This window comes from Chanodichthys erythropterus, chromosome 5 (genome assembly GCF_024489055.1).
Source record: "Chanodichthys erythropterus isolate Z2021 chromosome 5, ASM2448905v1, whole genome shotgun sequence".
Classification (NCBI taxonomy): domain Eukaryota; kingdom Metazoa; phylum Chordata; class Actinopteri; order Cypriniformes; family Xenocyprididae; genus Chanodichthys; species Chanodichthys erythropterus.
Window position 1 is genome coordinate 5,678,507 of NC_090225.1, and position 23,703 is coordinate 5,702,209.

General features: G+C 38.1%; 1 protein-coding gene across 2 annotated transcripts; it reads right to left on the reverse strand.

Moving 5' to 3' along the window:
• Positions 1-1,587: 1,587 nt before the first annotated feature.
• On the reverse strand, positions 1,588-23,281 carry nsd2 (nuclear receptor binding SET domain protein 2). 2 transcript variants are annotated; one of them, XM_067385090.1, is made up of 24 exons: positions 23,091-23,281; positions 19,715-20,455; positions 19,381-19,573; positions 16,490-16,650; positions 15,913-16,374; positions 15,731-15,811; positions 15,463-15,634; positions 12,991-13,050; positions 12,758-12,867; positions 12,483-12,597; positions 12,255-12,373; positions 11,931-12,041; positions 11,725-11,848; positions 11,440-11,640; positions 9,015-9,194; positions 8,732-8,888; positions 7,588-7,790; positions 7,395-7,498; positions 6,942-7,211; positions 6,741-6,857; positions 6,372-6,513; positions 5,009-5,115; positions 2,782-2,977; positions 1,588-2,602 (listed from the first exon to the last, which is right to left on the reverse strand). In XM_067385090.1, exons 2-24 carry the CDS (start codon positions 20,438-20,440, stop codon positions 2,292-2,294), a joined length of 4,422 nt encoding a protein of 1,473 aa, XP_067241191.1. In that variant the 5' UTR covers positions 20,441-20,455; positions 23,091-23,281; the 3' UTR covers positions 1,588-2,291. The 2 variants fall into 2 exon arrangements, with proteins under 2 accessions (XP_067241191.1, XP_067241193.1); XM_067385092.1 differs by lacking the exon at positions 23,091-23,281 and adding an exon at positions 21,870-22,519 and having other exon boundaries at positions 12,501-12,597.
• Between the last annotated feature and the right edge of the window lie 422 nt (positions 23,282-23,703).

Consider the following 23,703-nt stretch of genomic DNA (forward strand, 5'->3'; position numbering starts at 1 on the left):
CCATTGCTGTCTATGCAGGCCTCGCTGAGCCATCGGATTTCATCAAAAAGATCTTAATTTGTGTTTCGAAGATGAACGAAGGTCTTACGGGTGAGTAATTAATGACATTATTTTAATTTTTGGGTGAACTAACCATTTGACATCCCAACGTCCTGGTTACTCGTACTCAAAAATGAGCTACAAAAATGAACCAAGCTATATAATGTACTTTCACATTACAATTCCAAACACAACCACTGCGTGGCGCACTTCCTGTTCAATAGTTTCAATACAGATACAGACATTTCTCAGGACTTACGTGGGGTTCATTTACACGCTGATCGCCATCCACTTTTATAAACTAATATTGTTCCACAAATCCAGATTTTTGCTACAGTAACTATTGGAGACTGCAAGTGACTCTCGGATAAACATTGTTTTGGCTTGGCTCAAACAGGACCAGTGTATCTGTGGTAACATTCAATCATATTATCGGAGCGCCGCCAAATTATAAAATCATTATTATAATCTTGCCATTGTGAATTGGTGTAAGGCAATTTATGTAAAAACTTAAACCACAAACAGAAATAGAAATTGAAGTTTGAAAATGACACATTTTAACCCCTTAACTGTCAACCCCCTTTTTGAGCAGACATGAAAATGCTTTAAAAAGTCCAAACCTAAAAGGTTATAATTCAAGAATGTTTTGGAATACAGACAGGTTGGTCTTGTTTTAAAGAGACTCAGAAGATTATTCCTGAAGTGAAACCTAAAATAAAAGTATGACTAAATTATGGAAGTTAATATTTACTGTAAATTAAACATACTGTACTAAACATTTTTTATTTTCCATAAAATATATTTTCAGATTTTTCTTTTTACTCTAAAATTGCTATCAAACCAATACGGAAGAGGATTAGGGCCGAGCAATAATAAAAAAAAATAAAACCATCTCGAGATTAAAGTTAAATTTAGAGAAAAAAGTCGAGATAAAATGTTGAGAATAAAGTCATTAAATTACGAGAAAAAAGTCGATAAAATGTTGAGAATAAACATTAAATTATGAGAAAAAGTCATTAAATTACGAGAAAAGTGGTTAAATTATGAGAACAAATTCGTAATTTAATGAATTCGTTTTCGTAATTTAACGACTTTTTTCTCATAGTTTATTCAACATTTTATCTCAACCTTTTTCTCGAAATTTAATGACTTTTTCCCTCAATTTAACGAATTTGTTCTCGTAATTTAACAACTGTTTTTTCGTAATTTAATGACTTTATTCTCAACATTTTATCTCGACCTTTTTCTCAAAATTTAACAATGAAAGCTGACACCGCCCACTAGGGGAGGGGCCCCCTAAAAGAAATTAGAGCACTTGTTTCCATGGTAATGCAACTTCCAATTTCAAAACAGTTTTAACAGGATGAATTTTGAGTTTGTAAGCTTTCGAATGATACCTAATTTATGATTACTAAAATAGGAGATGAAAAAATGCGCTGGAAGAAAAAAAAAAAAGTGGCAAGTGTCTGGCTAGAGAGTGACAGGGGTTAAACAAAAAAATAAATAAAAATCACACCACAACTGCTTCAAAAAGCTTTATTTCTCGTAAGTATCACAAGAAGCCTGTCATGATTTGCCGTTTTAAAACTCTGAATAGGTAGATTTAACATCCTAACATCCTGGTTACTCAAACTCAAAAATGAGCTACAAAAATGAACCAAGCTATAAAAAAAGAAAATATTGTGCTGCTCTATAGTTATATGTACTGACTCTAAAAATGTAATTCAAGGGCTACCCATAGTGTCTTATTTAAAGATACCACTTGTTAAAAAAAAAAACTTCTGGCACCTGTTACTAACAATAAATCCAGTATTATTATAATTTTGGTCTTTCATATACATTTCCATATACATATCTACTGTTTAAAAAAAAAAAAAAAATCTATGCCAAGATTCATAACGGCGTAAAAAGGTTTCAAGTTTGGCGTCCGTAATGCTGTTTATTTGAGGTGTTCAGTCTGTCGGCTCTGTCGTCTATTTGGCAGTGCATGCACACGCGCACACACACACACATACACACACACACACACACAAGTGGAATATGAGGAGGCAGAGTGAGTGGAGGGAGACCTGATTCGGCAGCTCTGAGGAGCTCTACAGTGTTAACATGCTTCCCTGATCAGACACGTACAGTGCTTTCAGCTTGGCAGAACAGTCACATGACGTCAATATCACTGAATCATTTGGGGCAGGAGCTGAGGAGGAGGCCAGGATTAGTGGGAGGAACGGCAGGTTCCATAGTTCGATATCCCACTATACCTCAGCGGTCTTTCTGGACCTCTTCTTGAGAGGTGCTTTGCTGCTGGTTTTGGCCTCTGTTCTGCGCCTGTACTTGCGTGGTTTGGTGGATGAGGGTGCTTCAGCGGTGTGCTCCACCGGGGTCTCTGCCTGAGGGCGGATATCGGAGTCTTCATGTTCCTGGCAGCAGAGCTGGCCCGTGAGCGGGTGAGACCGCAGCGCCCCCTCCTGGTGAGCCTTGCAAAAAGAGTTAGGGCACAGCTGGCAGAAAGCATCGGAGTTCTTTCCGCAGACGTCACAGTGATGCCAGGGACAATCCCAGCGACCTGGAAGAAAACATGGACCACAAATGTAAAAGTTGTCAATGTTTATCGTCACATTTTTTAAATTTTACTACCGATTTGGCACCAATGTCAGTACTTTTGACAACCCTAGGTGTGATAAATCATGATTAATTACAGATGTACAATTAGTTGATTTTTTTATTTATTTTTTTTAATCTTACCAAATGGTCTCTTGGTACGGTCTAGGCAGGAAAGGTGATAGGCTTTAGTGCAGCCCTTCTTGTCACACAGAACCAGCTCTCCTCCATCACCGCAGCGGAAACACTCATCCTCAGACTTCTTGCCTTCATTCCGGGACCTTCTCCGCTTGGGCTTTTTCTTCTGATGCTTGTTTTTGGGCTCAGAAGGATGACCGTTCTGAAGTTGATGGGTGAAAAGCAAGTGCCAACACATTTAGACTAACATTTACCTTACTTTTCACTCCTTGAACTGGATAACAAAGAAGTTATGTAGCAGATGTTGTTATCCAAACGTGTAGTACAAGTATAGTACAGGGAGACTCTTAGTGTTAAAGGATTAGTTCACTTTCAAATTAAATTTTCCTGATCATTTACTCACCCCCATCTCATCCAAGATGTTCATGTCTTTCTTTCTTCAGTCGAAAAGTTAAGGTTTTTGATGAAAACATTCCAGGATTATTCTCCTTATAGTGGACTTCAATGGCCTCCAAATGGTCGAAGGTCAAAATTAGTTTCAGTGCAGCTTCAAAGGGCTTTAAAACGATACCAGACGAGGAATAAGGGTCTTATCTAGAGAAACGATCGGTCATTTTCCTATGCCTTCCCTAGGACATATAGCGTAAGCTATTTGAAGAATACGAAAGTGCGGTTTTGGCGGAAGCAATTGGAAGTAGTGATGCTCCGATTGATCGGCCACCGATCATGATCGGCCGATATTGGCTAAAAATAGCTTGATCGGCGAACCCCAAAAGCGCCGATCAAAAAAGCCGATCATGTGACGTAAATTACTCGCGCGACTTTTTCCCACGTGCATGCATGGCGCACAGGTAAGTTACATAACAGCAGAGCGGAGCTTGTCAGTGGCAACATGAGTTCTCCCGTCTAGAAGTTTTTCAAAGTGTCCGATAAAGACGTAAAGTTAGCCGTTTGCAATGTAGTGCAGTGTAAACGAGGCTTCACACACAGTCGGCTGGTTGAGGGATGGGGATGTTGTTGGCTTCGGCTGGTTTAGTTTCTCATACTCGGCATATTCAGTTGTATGGCGTGTTCTAAGGTGCCTAATCATGTTAGTGGTGTTAAAATGACGTTGCTTGCTTCCACCTCGAGGGATTTCATCACGACATACATTGCAAACGGCTAACTTTACGTCTTTATTTTGTATTTGAGCTGCGCGTCTTGGACGCGGTGTCCGTCAAAAATAGGCGAGGCGCCTATCTTAAGCTAAGCGCCGCGGCTGGTGTAAACACGAGCATTGACTACAGTGGCCGCGTATCAGCTCCGGTAGCTGCACCGCACACGCGTGCAGTGTAAACGAGGCTTGAGTGATGCATTTAAACGACGTGAACCATACAGCAAGGATAGTACGAAGATATCACGTTCAGAATTATGGAATTCATTTGGTTGGTAACTATCTGCTTGGCCTCCTTGTTTCTCTGCTTTGTTATTTAGGAAGGATGGCATTGGCATACAGTAGCTTACATTATTTTATTTTTTGGATCTGATATAGTTGGTTCCTCAACTATATCAGATCCAAAACTAAGTTTTTTTTTTCTCAATACAGTTAATTTAGAGTTTAGAGTTTCTTTTCTACAAATGGTGCAAACTCTGCTAGATTGTAGATAAAAGATTCCCATTCCCCTGCCATGCTGTGATCGGCAGTGATCGGCAATCGGCAGATCATGATCTTGGTGATCGGTAATCGGTGATCGGCCCCAAAAATGCTGATCGGAGCATCTCTAATTGGAAGGTGATCATTTGTTTATATAAAGCATATACGTTTACATTTTTTTTTTTGAAAATGACCGACTGTTTCAATAGATAAGACCCTTATTCCTCATCTGGTATTATTTAAAGCTCTTTGAAGCTGCACTGAAACTGTAATTTTGACCCTCAACCGTTTGGTGCCCATTGAAGTCCATTATAAGGAGAAAAATATATGGCATATTTATCAAAAACCTTAATTTCTTTTCGACTGAAGAAAGAAAGACATGGACATCTTGGATGACATGGGGGTGAGTAAATTATCAGGAAATTTTTATTTGAAAGTGAACTAATCCTTTAAGTGTTTTGAAGGGCATAACGGTGATAGTTCGCACTTTACAAGACTCAAACCTTCAGAAAACCTGGCCTGAGTTTTAACCACTACACCACACCAGCAAGACATCTATAATGACAGAGGCAGCTCAAATAAAAGGTATTAGTCACTAACCTTGGGTCTGTCACCTAGGAAACCACTGCAGTTGGGCGCTCCACAGCGGCACACAGTCTTTTCATTCCCAAGACAGTCCAGGTTATAGTTAAAAGTCAGCTCAGTGCCTGAAAACATTGACACATTGGCAATTAATTCTGAGGTGAAAAAAAAAAAAAATGGCAACAAACGATAGGTGGAGAGAGAGCAAGAAAATATAGTAAAATTTAATTTATAATAATTTACAGTGTTTGCTATTAATTACCTAGACTGTGGCGGCTTGCCATAGTCTAATCTGTCCTGCCAGTTTCATAATGAACCAAAAATATTTTTTACATTTCTTATAAAAGACTTTTTACTTATTAGTAGGGCTGGGTGATATGGCAAAATAAATAAAATCTCTATTTTTCATAACGATTGACCAATTCACAATTTCAATTTTTTTATGTTTAACTAGGAAAATTAAAAAATGTAACTACAATATGATTCAAGTAACATTCTCTTTATTAACAACATGGTTAAAAAAAAGTTCTGCTCCAAGTGCACCAAACCTGAAGTGATCAACATGGTGTAAATGTAAAACAATGACTTGTTAGTTAATCATTCCAGAAAATATGCATGAAATATGAAGCCACTTACTATACAAACTTATCTTAAACATATCCTTTATACTTGGAAATATATATATATATATATAGCACTCATGTCTTTTAGAGTGTGTCTCACCCATGAAATGGCATTCTAAATGTGGACTTTAAGTTAAAAAAGTTCAAATCACATCTAATAACTTTGCTCTTTTCCCCATTCCACTGCCCGCATCTCATTTTTTTACAACGCAATAAAGCGTTCCTGAGTGAACAAAAAAATAATAAAATTGTGGCATAACATTAAATTCGAATTATAGGGGGTGAGATCTTCCAAATATCTTTTGTTGTTTTCAGCAGAACAAAGAAATTCATACAGGTTTGGGTGAACTATCCCTTTAAAGGATAATAACAGTTTTATTAATAACCTATTATTATTATTATTATTATTATTATTATTATGCAAATTGTTTGACTCCCTAAAAACACCAGTATGATTGTAATGTGGACTGAGACACTATAAAAACCTAAAGAGAGTCCACTTTAAAGTCCAGGTACAAGTCAATGTAAAGACATTTTACTTCAATTTGGTCACTGAAAATGCATTGGAGCTCTTAATTTTGCTCTCAAAGTGCACTAGATTCACAAAATCCTGTGGGATACGCCAAATATATATAAATTTTATAAACAAATTGCACAAATAAGATTTTAAATGATAAAAATATATAGTAACACTAGTTAAAATTAAAGGGGAAAACACAAAATCCATCAAATCTCTTAATTGCAGAATGTGAGCTCACCAGAAGGGATGTCACAGACGGCAAACAGGCCCACGCGTGTGTCTCCATTAACTGTCCACTTCTGAGTCTCACAGTTGGGCTGGCAACTGTGGTTCATGAAGCGAGAGTAGTTCCCTTTGGGTCCCGCGTCTATAATCCGATCCTGCACACAAATGGTGAATGGCACGATGAAGGAAGAACAATCACAAACCATTATGCTGTCATGAGCATTTTATCTATGGCATGAACTGTAATACTATGACCTTTATTGCCACACAAAGCTGCAACACCGTTTCTCTGGCTCTGCTGTATAGGGTCCAAACATGCCAAATTCAGGCATGAGCCCCATACATGAAGCACAGCAAGCACATACATGGCGCCTTAATTTACCTTGTCAATAGTGAGCATATAGAAATGTGTGATGTCGTTCTCTTGAGCGTATTTGATTCTGGCTCTGCACTCCTCCTCATCTATCAGTTCACCCACATATTCATTCACGAATTCCCCCTGAATGACACACAAACAGCCAATCAGCAATCACATACAGTAAATCTTCTTTTGCTAAATGTTTTCAAAAGCTAGCGGACTTACTTTCTTAATGTCTCGCATTGACACCAGGCCCCAGCCTTTGCCTGCGGTGCGAATGATCTTGGTCTCAGGATAGAGGCGTTTGGTGAAGTCCTGGTTTTGGCAGCGCTCTCCAGCCGGACACACTTGAGGATGGCACTCGTACAACAGCATGCGGTTCAGACACTCGGACTCAAAGCTGCAGGGACGCTCGTCTGACGGCTTACAGTTACACTTGGGGATCTCTGATATGTCTGCGGTGTAGACCTGCACTCGTCCACAAGGCTTATTCACCTGATAATAAAAAAGAAAACCATTCAAATAAATAAAGCTATTAAAATCTCTATAAACAGACTTGCCAAATTCATAACATTAAAATGACTACAGAAATTTTCATGGTCTGGAAATCACACTGACATGTCCAGGTTTTACAAGACCATAGGAATCCTGTATAAAGATCGTAGTGAATAGCAGTACCTTGATATACTTGTAAGGAGGAGGTTTCTTGTTGTTCTCCTGAGCCTCTTTGGCCTCCCTCTCCATCTCGATCTCCTTAAAGCGAGTTTCTGCCTCTAGCAGGGCTGCACAAATGGATACAGAGAAACCATTTCACAAAAGCACTGACAATACCCAGATTACAAATAAGGTAATAAGACAAATAATTATTTACCATTCTTAAAGACCTTCCCAATGCCATTGTGTTGGTATTTGCTCCCCCTGTCCCCCTCCATGTAAGGAAAGACTCTGCCCTGGTGTGTCCAGAAATAGTCTTTAGAGCCAAAGAAGAAAACGGGGAACTCTCCAATCTCATGACGCAGGTGCTGGATGTTCGTTGGGATGTTCTTAGGGTGACGGATCTCTGCGGGCCACCATCTAGAATTTTAAACGAGGTCAAAGGTTAGGGAAGGGAAATTGCAGCTTACAGTCATTTGATCATTTTCTCAATAAAACGTGAGGTTGTTTGTGTCACCAGATATATAGGCAAGGCAAATATATCAGTCTATATTTTATGTTTTTCTGTTTGGTCGACAGGAGATGGTAGCTTGACTTTTATTTTGACAACGCCTGACAGCAGACTGTGCATGATGGCTTTTCTATATCTTACGTCTGATCAAAATCTTATGTCAGTAAAAGGGTTGGGTATCATTTAATGATTACGATTCCGGTTCTGCTTCTTGATTCCGATTCTTATCGATTAGTAATTTCGATTCCAAAAAGGTAAAAAAAAAAACAAAACACTTAGATATTGATGTAGATGTCTTTTGTTGTTTGATTATTATAGAGACTGTCACTTTAAGAGCTGCACAGATCCAATATTCAGTTGCACAGTTCTGTCAACTGTTACATTCACTTAAGACATAACTAACTGCGTTTACACAGATATTTTGACATTTTTGTGTGTATTTGTCAATTCAAGTAAAAAAAGGAAGAGAACTCAGTTCAGTATCATGCACTATACAGTATGAGAGGCGGCTTTCTGTGCGCACGCTGTTTTGGACATGTGTAGAGCACAAAACAGCACGAGTCTTCTTGGTCTAAAATCACATTAAATCAGTTTTTCTGTGAGTGCTCTTTGGATGTGTGTGCAGCACAGAAAACAACGCGTGGGTCTAGCGCTTGAGTAGTTTATATTGAGGTTAAGTTATATTAAAATGCACAGAATTGGAATCGATTTTCGATTCCCAACCCTAGTCAGTAATAGCGCTCTCTAGCCCTAGCAACCACCAAAACCTCTTAATAAATTAAATAAAAATCTGCTGTAAACCAATGAGTTCAGTTAAAGCTAAAGGTGTGTGTTGCTGTTAGAGACTGACCTGTAGTTCCCCAGTTTGACCCAGATAACATCTCTGTATTTGGGTTTCTTCCCTGAGCGACAATCATTACAGAACCAGCTGCCATCCGGCATAGCGATGTTCAGACAGTCAGGGTGAAATGCAGCTGGACATGACTCACAGCACAGCAAACGACCACCTTCAACACACAAATGTTTCCATTTATAGAGTGCCGTCATGTTTAAGTTTGGATGCCTAGCATTACAAAAGGAATAAAACAGAGCTTAATAATGACAGTCTTGAATAATGACAGTGCGAGTCACACCCTTTGAGCAGATAAAGCACCAGCTGACGTTGACGTGAGAGTGGTGACTGTAGCCTTTCTTAGCCCTGAAGTGGTTTGTGCACACAATGGCAGAAGACGACAACATCTCACTGCCCGCAGCAACACACAGGTCTCCAACATGATAGGCCACAGGACAACGCAAACAACGCATCATCTTTCCTGCAAAGGGACAATGGGAAATGTATTAGGTGATAAAACCAACACCAACTAAATAAGTCCTTTTGTTTGAGATTGATTTAGCGTTTTCACATCATTTAACCTATTAGAAGCATGTAGAGTTGATTTTTGTTTGCAGTTTGAATTAAATGAAATAAAAGGTCCCACAAAATAAATTAAGTTAATGGGTAGGGGAAGAGTCAACAGTGTAATTATACATGTAATTACAGAAATAATTTAGTCAGGGCTCCGGAGTAACATTTGAGAGCAGTGGCGCTGGTGCCACTAAGTTCTACAGAAGGTGATGCCAGCACCTGATTTGATTTCATAAAAAAAAAAAAAAAAAAAAAAAAGGTAATTTAATCAGATTTCTATTGTTTTGTATTTATATTCATTGGAAATTTGAGAGCAAATCACTGAACTTGAATTGAGATGCAGATAAAATTAACAGTAACGTGCAAAAAAAATTTATAGGGAAAAATATAAATATTCCACTCTTATTAAATGTACCATACTAAACTGACCGACAGCTTGAGTGATTATAAAAGGAGCGCTCTTTACTTGCTTTCTGTAATTCAGTCATAATTTGAAGAAGTTTGTTTTTCTTGAGACTTTTCCTACTTTTCCATATGTTAGGTAGTCAATAAGTGCTTCTCTGACGCCATCTAGTGGTAATTTAGAACCACTTAAAAAAAAAAAAAAGATGTTTTCCTTAATCTTTAAACTTTTAGTTTTACAAATCATCACATTAAAACTATCATTAAAACTGGATAATATTTAGTGCTTTTAAGTGCTGAAAAAAGTGTGAAGAACTTTAAAATGTCATTGAAAAGTGCTACAATTTCACTCAAAAGTTTGCATGAACCCAGAAATTAATAATGTAAAAGCATTTGATTATCTCTGCCACAATAGGCCTTTATCACAGTACGCGTGTCATCACCCGGCTTTGATTAGTAGCGTAAAGGAATTTCCACCTGCATTATTGTCAATGGACAGGCGCCAGTTGAGAGAAGAAAATTGATTTCATTTTATTTGTAATGTTATTATTTATTTTTGCAATATATAACCACCCATATTGTTTATAGTATAATGCTATCCAATATTGAGGATATGATTCATTTATGAAAAACAGTTATTTTTGAATAATCATCTATGGGCTGGACATATTCCTTTATTTAAACAACTTCAATTTGATGCCAGCATTGTAAAGTAAGTCCATGAAAAAAAAAGTGAACAGAGTCATATTAGTCATATTAATATTTTAAGCTTCATCTAATTAAAGCTCTTTAATGTGATATTTTGTTTGTATTCTATTTTTGCAGCTCTGTGATAAAATAAGGTGATAAGACTCTGAAGTATTGCGCATACACATACAGAATGGCCTGTGAACTCCCCTTTAAATATGCCTCAAAATTTTATGACCCCTTTTTTCTTTGTTTCACAATACTCAATTAACGATTGTAAACAGAGGTTGGTGTCTTTGGAATAAGTATCTATCTGTGCTAAATTTTACAAAAATAAATCAACATTCCCGTGCTATGGGCACGGCCAATGTTAAAGGCTGCAGTGGAAGTTATTTTATGCCAATACTTGAATACAGAAGTGTGATAAAGGCCTATACCATAGTTTCAGTAAGTGTTACTACATTAAATCCATGGCGATTTGTGGATTGGGGAGCCTTAACTTGTTTGTGGCACAGTGTTTCTCCTGGTTTCTACATCAGTGCTATTTGATCTGATATATGTGGTCTAAAGCAGATATGTGTTTGAATGCTTTCCACTACATTTTGCAGTGATATTATTAATTTTGCAACAAATTCAATCACTTTCTCACTGAATTTCCCAGCGGTGTGTACTATGTGGTAAGCAGTGTCACGTGATCGAGATCGGTGTGCGCTGAACTCCCGCTACGCTGTCTATTATTGCTCAGGGCTGATAAATGGTTAAACAAATAGTCCTCTGCGCTATTCACCAGTGTGTCCTCTAACGAAATTTAGTCACACTGGCAGAAAAATAAGGCCATTTTGTTGCAGCATGGAGCACTGTTAGTGCAGGTATTTTTAATTATAAGTGCAACATAACATGCATGTACACAATAAGTGCATTGTATCAAATTATTCAATTTAATTTACATGTCAGAAGATAGTAGTCAAACACTTAATATAAATGTGTCTTATTTGGACCCACTTAATATTGCATCAAATTTGCTGACAGTCACAGTGCATAAACATTTAAATAATTTTGAGTACCTTTTGTGGCCTTGCCAGTGCCACGGCCGCTGTAGTGGCAGCTGAGGCAGGTGTGCAGCGGGCAGCGGAAGCCTCGGTTCTCAAACACAGTCAGAGCGTTCAACTGCACACACGCCTCATGGTAGAAACGGCCACAGTGAAGAACACAGCAACGCCGCACCTCGCCTTCAGACTTCTTACAGGTGAAACACACATGCACACCTGAAAAAGAGAAAGAAAATTATAGCTCACAATAGTGACACAAAATCAGTAATATCATAACAGCATGACATCAGTGTATCTCACCTGAGCTGCAGGCAGTGCAGAGCACCTTTTCTGCGGATCGCTCCAGTCCGATACAATGCAGGTGATACGAGCCACAGCACTGTCCCTCACACATCACTAGATCCTCCCCAGTCTGCTCACACACCTGTCGAACAGCAACACAATCACACTCATGCCACATCACACATCAACTAGAGTTGAACACCTGACACAGATAGGTCACTTACCAGACACACGCTTTCCTTTTTGGCACCGGCAGTGCGTTCAGTCTTTTTTGAGGGATGGGATTCGTCTGTACTGTCACTGGGAGAATCGGGTCTCTGCTCACACAGCGAACTCTGAAATATGGATTAAAAATATTTTCTTAAAGGACATATTGCAGGCAAAAGCAACAGAAACCATTCATTTACGGTTTCAAATAAAGGCGATAATTCAAACCAAGAGACACTACACATTTTTAAAGTAGATTACAAATATTCAGTTTCCAAGTATGATATTTCAAGTATTGGAAAACAATAATACATAAAAAAAAAAAAAAAAAATTCACACACCTCCGGCTCAGGGTAAGATGATGGGCGGCGCTTCTTAGATGCAACAGGTAACGATTGGCTGCCTGACTCCCGTTTCCGCTTCCTGACACGTTTGACTTTAGCAGGAGACTCTTCTTCACCTGTGAAACAAAGACAAACAGTTTTAGAAACAAAGAACTGTAAAAAGAAATATAAAAAGGAGGACACAAAGATAAACAGTATTTAGACTAAAACTTTTCTGTAGCTCACAATAGTTCGCAGATTTACTTGGGGATTTTTTAGTTTGTTTCCTTCTTTCATCCCTGTCTGCTTTCCGCCTTCTCCCCCTGGGTTTAGTGACAATGGCCTCAGCTGATGATGCATTCTGACAGAAAAGGAGGAAGAAAAGGAATATTATTTTACTGTTGAGTTATAAATTGAATCTTTAATTTTTATTTTATTTTAATTTTGCATTAATTATTTAAAACATTTAATGCTAAAATATTTCAGCTCAGACTAATGCATGGCATTTTCTCTCTTATCACCTTTTGGCCTTTTTGCTTTTTCAACTCCTTTTCAAGCTTGGTTTTCATTTTAGGCTGCAGTGCCACATCCTCCTTTGACTCTCGTAAACGTTTGTAGCCTTTTTTCTTTCCTGTATAAAGCAATCAGAATGCATGCTTATTTTAAAACTTTTGAATTTTAGGTTTTTCCATACTGTATACCTTTTCTATAAACAGCTGAAGTGTTGCAACTAATAACGAAACCAACCACACACCTTTAGAAGCGCCATCCTCCTTCTCCAAGAGTTTTGGGCTTAGTACTGATAACTTTATATCTGATAACAGAAAAACAGAAAATTACTACAGGAACAAAATTACATGCCACAACAGCCTTGAAAGATTGAGTTTTTATTATTATTATTATTTAGAGAAAGGCATAAAGAGATGTATGAATGGTTTATAATTAGGGGTGGGCGATATGGCAAATATATCAGGTCGCGTTAACCGAAAATGTTCCGTCATTGACAGAATTTTTTGTGCAGTGACAGAAAAATCTGAAGGCCGTACTTCATTTTGACAGATTACACCGAGGCTGATGTAATTTGTAACTAATTTCCACCCCTGTCCAGTAGATGGTGAGTGCGCTCCAATGTGGAAGCAGAGCACGAGTTCAGTCTCCAGAACAAAATGAAAACGATGCATTTGATTACACAAAGGTGAGCACCCAATTTAAGTCCATTTAATAATAATACATTTATAATACTTACACTTGCATAATTAAGTTTCTAATCCAGTTTGTTTTCTTTTAAATGGTTTGTTTTGTTTTACGTATTAGGTATTAAGTGACATTGCTTCCGACATGAATTGAACTGTTTAAGAAACTATTAGCTACTGTATCTTTCAGCATATTTTCTGATGTTCATTCATGGTTATTTTGTTCTGTAAAGTAGTAAAGAAGAAGGGATGATCGCGTTCACTCTCGATCCGTGACAACTGTTCAAGATGAAAACTGAAAAGTGATGCAGTGTCTTTGTTCAACTTTCTTTTCATAATATAAATGCATAGCCTAGGCCTATTTGCTTATCCTGTAAGCTCGTGAATAAAACTTTAAATGTGGATGAAAAAAAAAAACTTTTAAATGTCTTATTATCATTAAAATATAAAAAATAAAATTGATTATGACAGAATTTTTACTATCCTGTCTGTCAAAATGACGGACAGTGCGAAAGTCTAACGCGACCTCTGAAAAATATATACTTTTTTTCAGACAGGATCACAATCCACAATCTTATCACAATTCTTTTCATGCTAGTTTTAAAGGGTTAGCTCACCCAAAAATAAAAATTTTATCATTAATTACTCACCCTTATATTGTTCCATACCCGAAAGACCTTGAGATATTTTTGATAAAATCCGATGGCTCGTGAGGCCTGCATTGACAGCAAGTTAATTTAACTTTCAATGCCCAAAAAGCTACTAAAGACATATTTAAAACAGTTCATGTGACTACAGTGGTTCAACCTTAATGTTATGAAGCGACGAGAATACTTTTGTACACCAAAAAAACAAAATAACAACTTTATTCAACAATATCTAGTGATAAGTAATTTCAAAACACTGCTTCATGAAGCTTCAAAGCTTTACGAAGCTTTTGTTTCGAATCAGTGGTTCGGAGCACTGAAGTCACATCACCAAAGTCACGTGAACCATTGACATTTCTAAACACTTATGACGTAACGAGGCCTCGTTTACTGAAACCACACGACTTCGGCAGGAACCACTGATTCGAAACAAAAGATTCGTAAAGCTTTGAAGCTTCATGAAGCAGTGTTTTGAAATCACCCATCACTAGATATTGTTGAATTAAGTTATTTTGTTACTTCATAACATTAAGGTTAAACCACTGTAGTCACATGAACTGTTAATCTTTAGTACCTTTCTGGGTAGCGATTCCCAAAAGCATCAAAAGCAACCTAAGTTGATCATAGCTCCATTGGTGTTAATGGCTCTGCGAACAACTTAGGCATACAATGCTTTTGGGAAACGCTACCCTGGGCGTTTAAGAGTCTAAATTAACTTGCTGTCAATGCATGCCTCACTGAGCCATCGGATTTTATCAAAAATATCTTAAATTGTGTTCTGAAGATGAACATAGATCTTACGGGTGTGGAACGACATGAGGGTGAGTAATTAATGACAAAATTTTCATTTTTGGGTGAACTAACCCTTTAAATACTATTTTGCAAGTCGCTGAGCAGTACAGCCAAACCTATTTCCATTTTTTTAATAATTTAGCCTTACAAGTTTACAAAAAAAAAAAACAGACCATTTAGGCTAAAATAAGGGTGAGCAATATTAAAAGAACTTATTTCAGTATTCATACACTGTGTGACAGGCTTTTAATGTGGGTGTGCTTTGGGTGTATGAGCTCAGAAAGTTTGTCAGAACAGCATGTGAATAAGAAATTGAACTGGTAAGGCTTTAAAACGCATGCAGATAAACTTTACCGCAGCGTTGCTAAACATGTGATGTGAATGTACATCACATTGTACAGTATGCTGGGACGGGGCACCAGAACTGCAACTGATTGAATGATAAAACTGTCTCCACAATCTGCTTCTGTGTGCATTCTCAGTCAAAAATCATAATAATCACCCCTATTTATAATGCATGTTTATAACATATACAAGTTATTTCATTTTTTGCCCTTTACAGTTTTTAAATTTGTGTTTTAAGTTACATCTTACCTGAAAGTCCAGGATTAGTGGACACAGCATTTAAAGTGTCAGAGATACTGACGCCTGCTTTTATTTTCCTCTTCTTCACTGAATTCGGCGCTGCAGGAAACTTCTGTCTGATCTGTCTCTGTTTCTTCTGAGGAGCTTTTAGCTGAAGGTCTAGATCAATACAGAGCAGGTCCTTCAAATATGGAAAGATAATATTAAATAAAGTAAAAGTGATTACCACAAAAATACCACAGAAACACTGATCATCATACAATGAGACAAAACACACTTTTTTCCGGTAAGTCCGTTTCCCAGCATTTGTCTTTCTTTTCCTCTGGTGCTCAGGTGTCTCTGATGAAATGCAGGAATCCTACAATGCCAAAATTAGAAACATTACATATAAAATCCTCACAATAAAATCCTAATCCTACACAGAGCTAAACAATGCCAATCATATCAAATGTCTGCTACCTGAACAGTAGACTCAGTCAGAGGGATCCGTTTTGCAGAGGAAGCTTTTGTTGTCTTATATTTCAGTGTTGTGCCACGCTGTCTGCGGTGATCCCACTTCACTGACGTTTTAGGTGCTTTTTTGGGTAGGGTGGTTTTCCCTGATGAAGTGCTGCTGTCTGTGGGGTGGGAGAAGAGGCCTGGGATGGTGGTAGGTGTGGTGGAGTTAGGGCTGGAATGAGTGGAGTCGGGGGGAGTGAGGCTGACGAGCTCTTGAGACTCCCTCTGAGCTTGGTCTTGCTGTGGTCCCTGATTGCGTTGTGCTTGAAGCTCTTGTAGCATGCGAGGGTTGAACTGGGCTTTCCCCTTTTCATAAACAAAGCTGAATTTGGCCAGTCGCTCTTCTTTAAGTAGACCCAATGCTTCTGTTGCCTGTGACACACCTATCTCCCACTGTTTCCGGAACTTACGAGGAATTGCCCGCTGAAGAGAGAACATCAAAGAAGTCTGAGACCAAGTAGTATGAAATTCCAACAAATGGAATATGGAATAACTTCTCCCCCATTAGTGAAAGATATATACACAATATTTACTGTACCTTCCTTCCACTTATATCAATGGGTAGTTTGTTGCTGCGGCTAAGTGACTGGTACTGGTGTTTTCCTGAGAAGGTGACCATGCTCTTCTCAAAGACATATCCTCTCTCCGGAGCATCTCCGAAGTACTGCACATGGTACAGCAATCCTGTGCGGCTATTCACTGCCAAAATACAAAAATATCTATAAAAATTTAAGAAATCCACTTCCTACAGGTGCTACATTTCTCATACTGCCATGTTGACAGTTGGAAGCAAGTCCTTCTCTCTGCTTATGTTAGCTCAAGGTCACACTTGCGCAAACAATTTCCACAGGATCTGTGCCCTCCTCTATCAGAGCTTTCAAATCATCTTTTTGGAACAAATGTAAGTTTTGTTTTTGACAGGGTCACAACTCTTCTCTAGTTAGGGATAGATGGCTAAAAGCTTAGAGGTCTACACAGGAATAAAAACTGAAGTTCAAACGAGGCCCGTACCTGCGTTTAACCAAACCTGACCCGACCGGTACAGTTACATTTTAAATCTGAAGCAGAGTCTGCCAAACCTGAAGTCCGTTTCTCACAGAAAATAACTTTTTTGAAATATGCTGTATAAACCAATACATGTAAAGAAACAGTTTCATCAAGACACAGTGGCACCCTCAGCAGTCAGCACCCTGGAGCCAAAGAGAAAAAGCACATACTTACCAATTAAGAAACTTTGCTGGGTGAACAGGTGTAACAGTCATATAAATTCTTCTGGGATTCAAACTTCAAAACAAAGTTTGCACAGTGTTGACAGTAATGAGAAAACACTGCTGTCATTTTTCCACCAACCCAAGAGATCCCGCTCAACTTCCATGTCATGTTTTACTTGTCATCTGCTGTGTTGTGACCAAAAGAGTATGAGACAAAACCGTTTTGCTCATATGCTCTCGGGCGTTCCTTTAATCACAACACAGCAGACAAATATATATATCTTTTTGGACCAAATGTATGTGCTGTTTTTGACAGGGGTCACAACTGTTCTCTCAGCTTTTAGCTATCTGCATCAACAACTCTAGAGGTCTACACAGGCATATATATATTATATATATATTTATATTTATATTTATATATATATATATATATATATATATATATATATATATATATATATATATATATATATATATATATATATACAGACTTTTTTTCTCTTCTCTTAGTTAGCTGACCTAAACCTAATTATAAAACATTAACCCGATCCCGACCCGTTCCATCCCAAAAAAGCAGCATAACAGACCTTCATTACTGACACAGCTTTCTCACAACTTCTTATCCCTCTTACTCATGGTGTCCCCCAGGGCTCTGTTTTTGGTCCTGTTCTTTTCAATATTTACATGCTTCTTGTTCACATTATTGCATCATCATGGTTTCAGTTACCATTGCTATGATGATGACTTTCAAATGTAGGTTAAGTTATTCTATTTGAATAGAGTTTGTTCCAATGAATCCCCCAATCCATTGCACTGGCTACCTGTTTCATCTCTTATTCAGCTGCATGATTCTGGACAAATTGAGAATCACAATTTTTGTTTGTTTGTTTAAAACAGATCACGATTCTTCGCAATTATGGATAGACGACAAAACAAAATAACATGTAATTCACTAGAGTTTCACACAAAGTGTTAATTCCTGCAGTCTGTTTAAAAATATTTAATTTGAAATAATTATTTTTTTAAAAATTGTTTTGAATTCAATGACAATGTTTCATTACTGGATGAATCAGCATTTTTGAACAAATCTATTGAATGACTCAATGACAAATACATGTTTTAACAGTCACTTGTTGCCACCTACTGGTGTAACGATGTAACTGACACAATCTTTATTTGAAGCATCAATTTACTTTCAAAAGGTGATTTACTCTATTTGATCACTACCATAGACATCAGTGTTTATATCTGAACTATAAACTTTTATCCCAGTACTTCTGCAATAATTTGAATTTTTTAATTTCTTATAATGATACCTACATGACAACAGCTCTCTCTGGGTCAGTGGCAGCGCCAACTAGGGCTGCACGATTAATCGCATGCGATTGTCACGCACATTTCGTCAGTAAAGCCGGTTACGATTACCGCTAAATCGCCATCACCTGCTTTCAAGTGGAGCGGCATTTAATAGACAGAGCCGTAGATCACTGAAAAGCCACACAATATTGCGTTCATTATCGAAGGCGATTCATCTGCGATATGAACGCAATATTGCGTGGCTTGTCAATCGCATGCGATTAATAGTGCAGCCCTAGCGCCAACGCAGATTTGAATGTTTTGCTGTGATCGCACTTGTCAAATGTTTAATAGACACAGTGAACTGTTGTCATTTAAGAATAAGATTGTGTGGGTGTTTGAATCGGGATCACAATCTTTTAACAATTAATCATGCAGCTCTACTACAAAGTACTTCTTGTATTTAACCTTTAAATCCCTCAAAGGCCTTTTGATAGTCCTTGTGTCTCTGAGCTACTTCTGATTTGTTTCCTTGTTGTCCCCTAGATTCTGACTCTCCTCCATGGGTGGTAAATCATGCAGTGTGACATGGCACCTAAACTCGAACTCGCTCTCATGCAGCCTTTGCCCTCAATGAACTCAATTAAAAAGTTTTTTTTTTTTTTTTAAATCGATATCTATCAGTTAGCAGTTACAGTTCTAGAAATGTTATTGATTGAGCTGTCTGATCCAGGCTCTTACATGTCTAAATACAGATCATTAAGAAAAGGTGGAGCCAATGTTACAAAAGCATTATACTGGCATGCACTGCCACAAACTGACAGTAATTGAGTAAGAGAGTAATGATGCAAATCTGTCGTTGTTGAGGATAGTGTTGGAAAGCGCTGAAAAACAATAAGTCAACTGATCTAGCACACCTTACCTTTCGACCTATAGTGCAAGTTGAACTCTGGGTCTGTAGTGATCATGCATGGCCACCATGGATATCCAGACACTTTGGTCCAGATAACATCTCCCGCTGAGTATCGCAACTGGTGTTGTGCCTCAGTACCACTTAATTTTACATCATCCACATCCTGTGCAACATCACTCACTTCACAAACAGACACTGGCTGCTGCAAAAGAGAAATCAACAACTGTAAGTCTCAAGAATAGAATCCCGTCTACAAGGGATAAACACACATTTTCCTTAAGACAAACAACTAATCTTGTATTAAAAGGCAATTGAATGAGGGAAAAATGCCATTAATTTATACCTGGAGAGGGATGGGAGTTACATTAGCAGGAATCTCGCCATCAATCTGCTCATTAGTAGGAAGAATGCATGGTTCAATGGTGAGGTCATTTGAATTTATGTTGGTTTTCAGAAAAGGGGGTGGAACAGAACTCGCAGTAGAGCTTAAAATCGGACGTCTCCGATTTGGTGGAGTTCTCTTCCTCACAAGCCCCCTCTTTTTCTTTCGTCTGTCTCTCCTGCCAGTTGGAGAGGACATAACACCTTCTGATAGTCTCAAAGGTGCATCTGTCTCCTCTTCTTTCTCCCCTTCATAATCCGCTCCGTATCGGCTTGACTTCCCACCTAGATTTACCACACATTTGGTTATTTTGAAAGTGAGTTCAGGAGAAACACTGGACTTCCTTGGAGGGCTGGCATGTTGAGGAAGAGGCTCCACCCCTTTGAGAAGAGGCTGTGGAGCTGTGGCAGCACAGAGCTTTGGAATTTTGTCTTGATCGCCATTTAACAAGCGGGAAGTCAGGTCCTTTAGCCGCTCGTGGGTGTGGTTATGACCAATCATCTGTAGAACACTTTCTTGAGGTGTAGCCGCCAGCTGGGTAGCAGCTTTATCCATGAGCATTGTAGGGTCAGCACTCCCATCACCCCGACTTTTACATCCTCCAGGTGAATCAGATGGCTGTTTCATGGTGGTAGGACTCCTGGGCTCTGGCATTGCAGGCAGTGAACTCCCCTTACTGTCTGTCATTACTGACCCCGGGGCCTGCAAAACACAAAATGAGAACAATAAGCACTAGATTGACTGATATAAAAATGTATATGAAAGCAAATGGAGTGCTGCAAAGGTAGCTAACGGACAAACTAGGTCAACACTAGTCTTATTAAAGGACTAGTTCACTTTCAAATAAAATTTTCCTGATAATTTACTCACCCCCATGTCATCCGAGATGTTCATGTCCTTCTTTCTTCAGTCGAAAAGAAATTAAGGTTTTTGATGAAAACATTACAGGATTATTATATCCACTCCTTATAGTGGACTTCAATGGCCTGCAAAGGTCAAAATTACAGTTTCAGTGCAGCTTCAAAGGGCTTTAAACGATACCAGATGAGGAATAAGGCCTTATCTTATCTCGTTTTTGAAAAAAAATTAAGTGTATATGCTTTATATAAACAAATGAACGCAGCGCCAGTTACATTTTTTATGTAATACATACAGTGTAAGCTTTTTGAAGAATACGGAAAGTGGAAGCACTCACAAAGGCGATCATTTGTCTATATAAAGCATATACATTTACATTTTTTTCTGAAAATGGCCGATCGTTGTATCGTTTAAAGCCCTTTGAAGCTGCACTGAAACTGTAATTTTGACCTTCAACTGTTTGGAGGCCATTGAAGTCCACTATAAGGAGAAAAATCCTGGAATGTTTTCATCAAAAACCTTAATTTCTTTTCGACTGAAGAAAGACAGACATGAACATCTTGGATGACATGGGGGTGAGTAAATTATCAGAAAAATTTTATTTGAAAGTGGACTAATCCTTTAACGTTAGTCATCGTGCTACTAATTAAATTAAATCACATAGTGTTTATATTAGAAGCTCCCTTAGTTAGAAAAGGTTTACAACTCGTGTTTAAAAAATATGGAGCAGTATTATAAGAAAAACAGTGTTAAATTCTAATACAAACACAACTACGCTATAGGACACAACTTCGAAACCCAGGCCCATTTTCTTCATTAAGTAAACTAAATGTAAAATAAAACACATACATACACATTATATATATAAAAAAAAGACTTCAGGTGCAAAAGCCTCTAAGTGCCATCTGAAATTCTCTTCTAAAATGAGCATTTTTATCAAGCTTTTATGTATATGTTCAGTTAATTCACTTAAATGGCAATGAAAAGGACCTATTAATTGCCATTAAAGTGAAATTACTGAACTGTATGAGCTTGATAAAAAAAAAAAAAAAAGCTCATTTTAGAAGAAAATTTCAGAGGCTTAGAGGCTTTTGCATCTGAAGTCTTCATACATATATACTACAAACATATTTACATATATATATATATATATATATATATATATATATATATATATATATATATATATATTATATATATGAAAATTCAAAATAATAGACAAAGACTACGATAAAAAATATATATAAATCGTGTTTACATCGTAAATATGTATTACGTTTTCTGTCCACTGCACTTGTGGCGACTGCCGCGAGCTGCAGTTTCTAAATAGCCACAAATAAAGAAGTTTAAGTTCGTGTGGGACACAGTGGTTAAGTGAAAAAATAATTGAGCTGGTTATGCCGAGGATGGAGCATGAGAGCTGGAATGGTTTGGTCCCACCATTAAAATGGCTTCCGTGGAGGATTGGCAGTGCGCGAGTGGGTGGCCAGCCGCTTTAATTCAGTTCAATGCACAAACCCCAAATGAATCCTGAAAGAAAATGCATTAATACAAACCAAACGATACAAAATAAGCACTTCGAGCTTTCTATCAATGAAATATGAAACGCATCGCTTTTGATTTGTAACATGCACAACGACAATCAGATTTTAAAACCGCACAAGTACCAAAGCTCTATGTAAAATAGTGACTGCTCAAATGCAAATGTCCGAAACAAGAGGCAGTTATCGAGCTATTGTTATTCAGACTGAACGGTCAGGATGCCTCGTTAACATCAATGAAGGGAGCTTATGGATGAGTCACTGATGGACTCGTTTAACCGCCCTAATAGACCACAGCAAAGTGAAAGAAAATAACGTAAGATAATACAGATAATAGACGTTTACAGCAAAATAAAACGCCTGCGTGGAAATTGCGCTTTCAGTAGAAACGCTGCATTGCCAGACAGATGCAAGGAAATGTATAAACACACTGGAGTAAAAGATATCAAGCCGTGGGCTCGTGAAAGTAACTGAATAGAGCTAATATGATGTTAGCAAAGAAATGGCTCGACAGAACACAAAATACTTGAGCCGACCCAAACATTGCTACGCTATTACATATGTAATCTCTGAGGAGGTGTCTGGGGCTGTGACACACGTTATACCCACATGGCACATTTTATTAACTCGCTGGAATGATTTACTCCTCAAACTGAAGCTGACAAACCTCGCGAACTACAGCTTAGCCAGCTAGCAAGTGAGGTACAGCTGCAGCTGCCTCAGTCAGTGACATTCTACAAAACCACTCGTTTATCCATAAGAGAAAAGCTCTAATATCCCACTCCAGCGTGTAACAGACAACCCCCCCTAAATATGAGGTGCCAATGACTGATTTCTGTGGGAAAATAAACCTGTTTACAGCATCTCCATTACTCCCGACCTGTATTGAGGAGCTTGCGGGAAACTCTCTCATCCCAATCAGCGCCAAAAATACTCACATCCGATTGGCTGACACGCGACGGCACAATTCAACCGGCCTTTTCAAATATCTCTCTCTTCGCGGCTGACTCTCCGTTGAACATCTTCGCTTATCCCCGGCGTAGTCCAAACTTCATCGCAGGTTCGTGGTTTAAGATGAAGCCATGAGATTCTGAGATCATCTGTTTTTGTTTTTATTTCGAAAAATGGCAAAGCGACACAGATCACTGCGCGAGGAATTGAGGAGGGCAATTCTCAAAATGTGACGTCAGATGCTAGAGGGAGGGAATTCGTTATCTTTGTTGCCAGTTGCGTGTGGAATAAACGAGTTTTTCGTCACTGTATTCAAAACAACGATACTATTTTGCCGTTTATTATTTTTAATTGTTGGTAAAAGATAAAATAATATTGAAATGTGTAATTTCCGCTTTAAATATATCTTTATTTATTCAGTTAATAAGAGTCGATTTGTACTTTAACACGAGTATCTGGCAACCTGGAAATAAGCGCGCCAGACTGTGTTGCCATGTCCGCTTATTGTAAACTGCTTGTTGATTTATTAAGTTGACACGATATCGTGTTGCGCTTTGGGGTTTATTTCCTAAATACAAACGCGTAATAGCAGTTATTCCC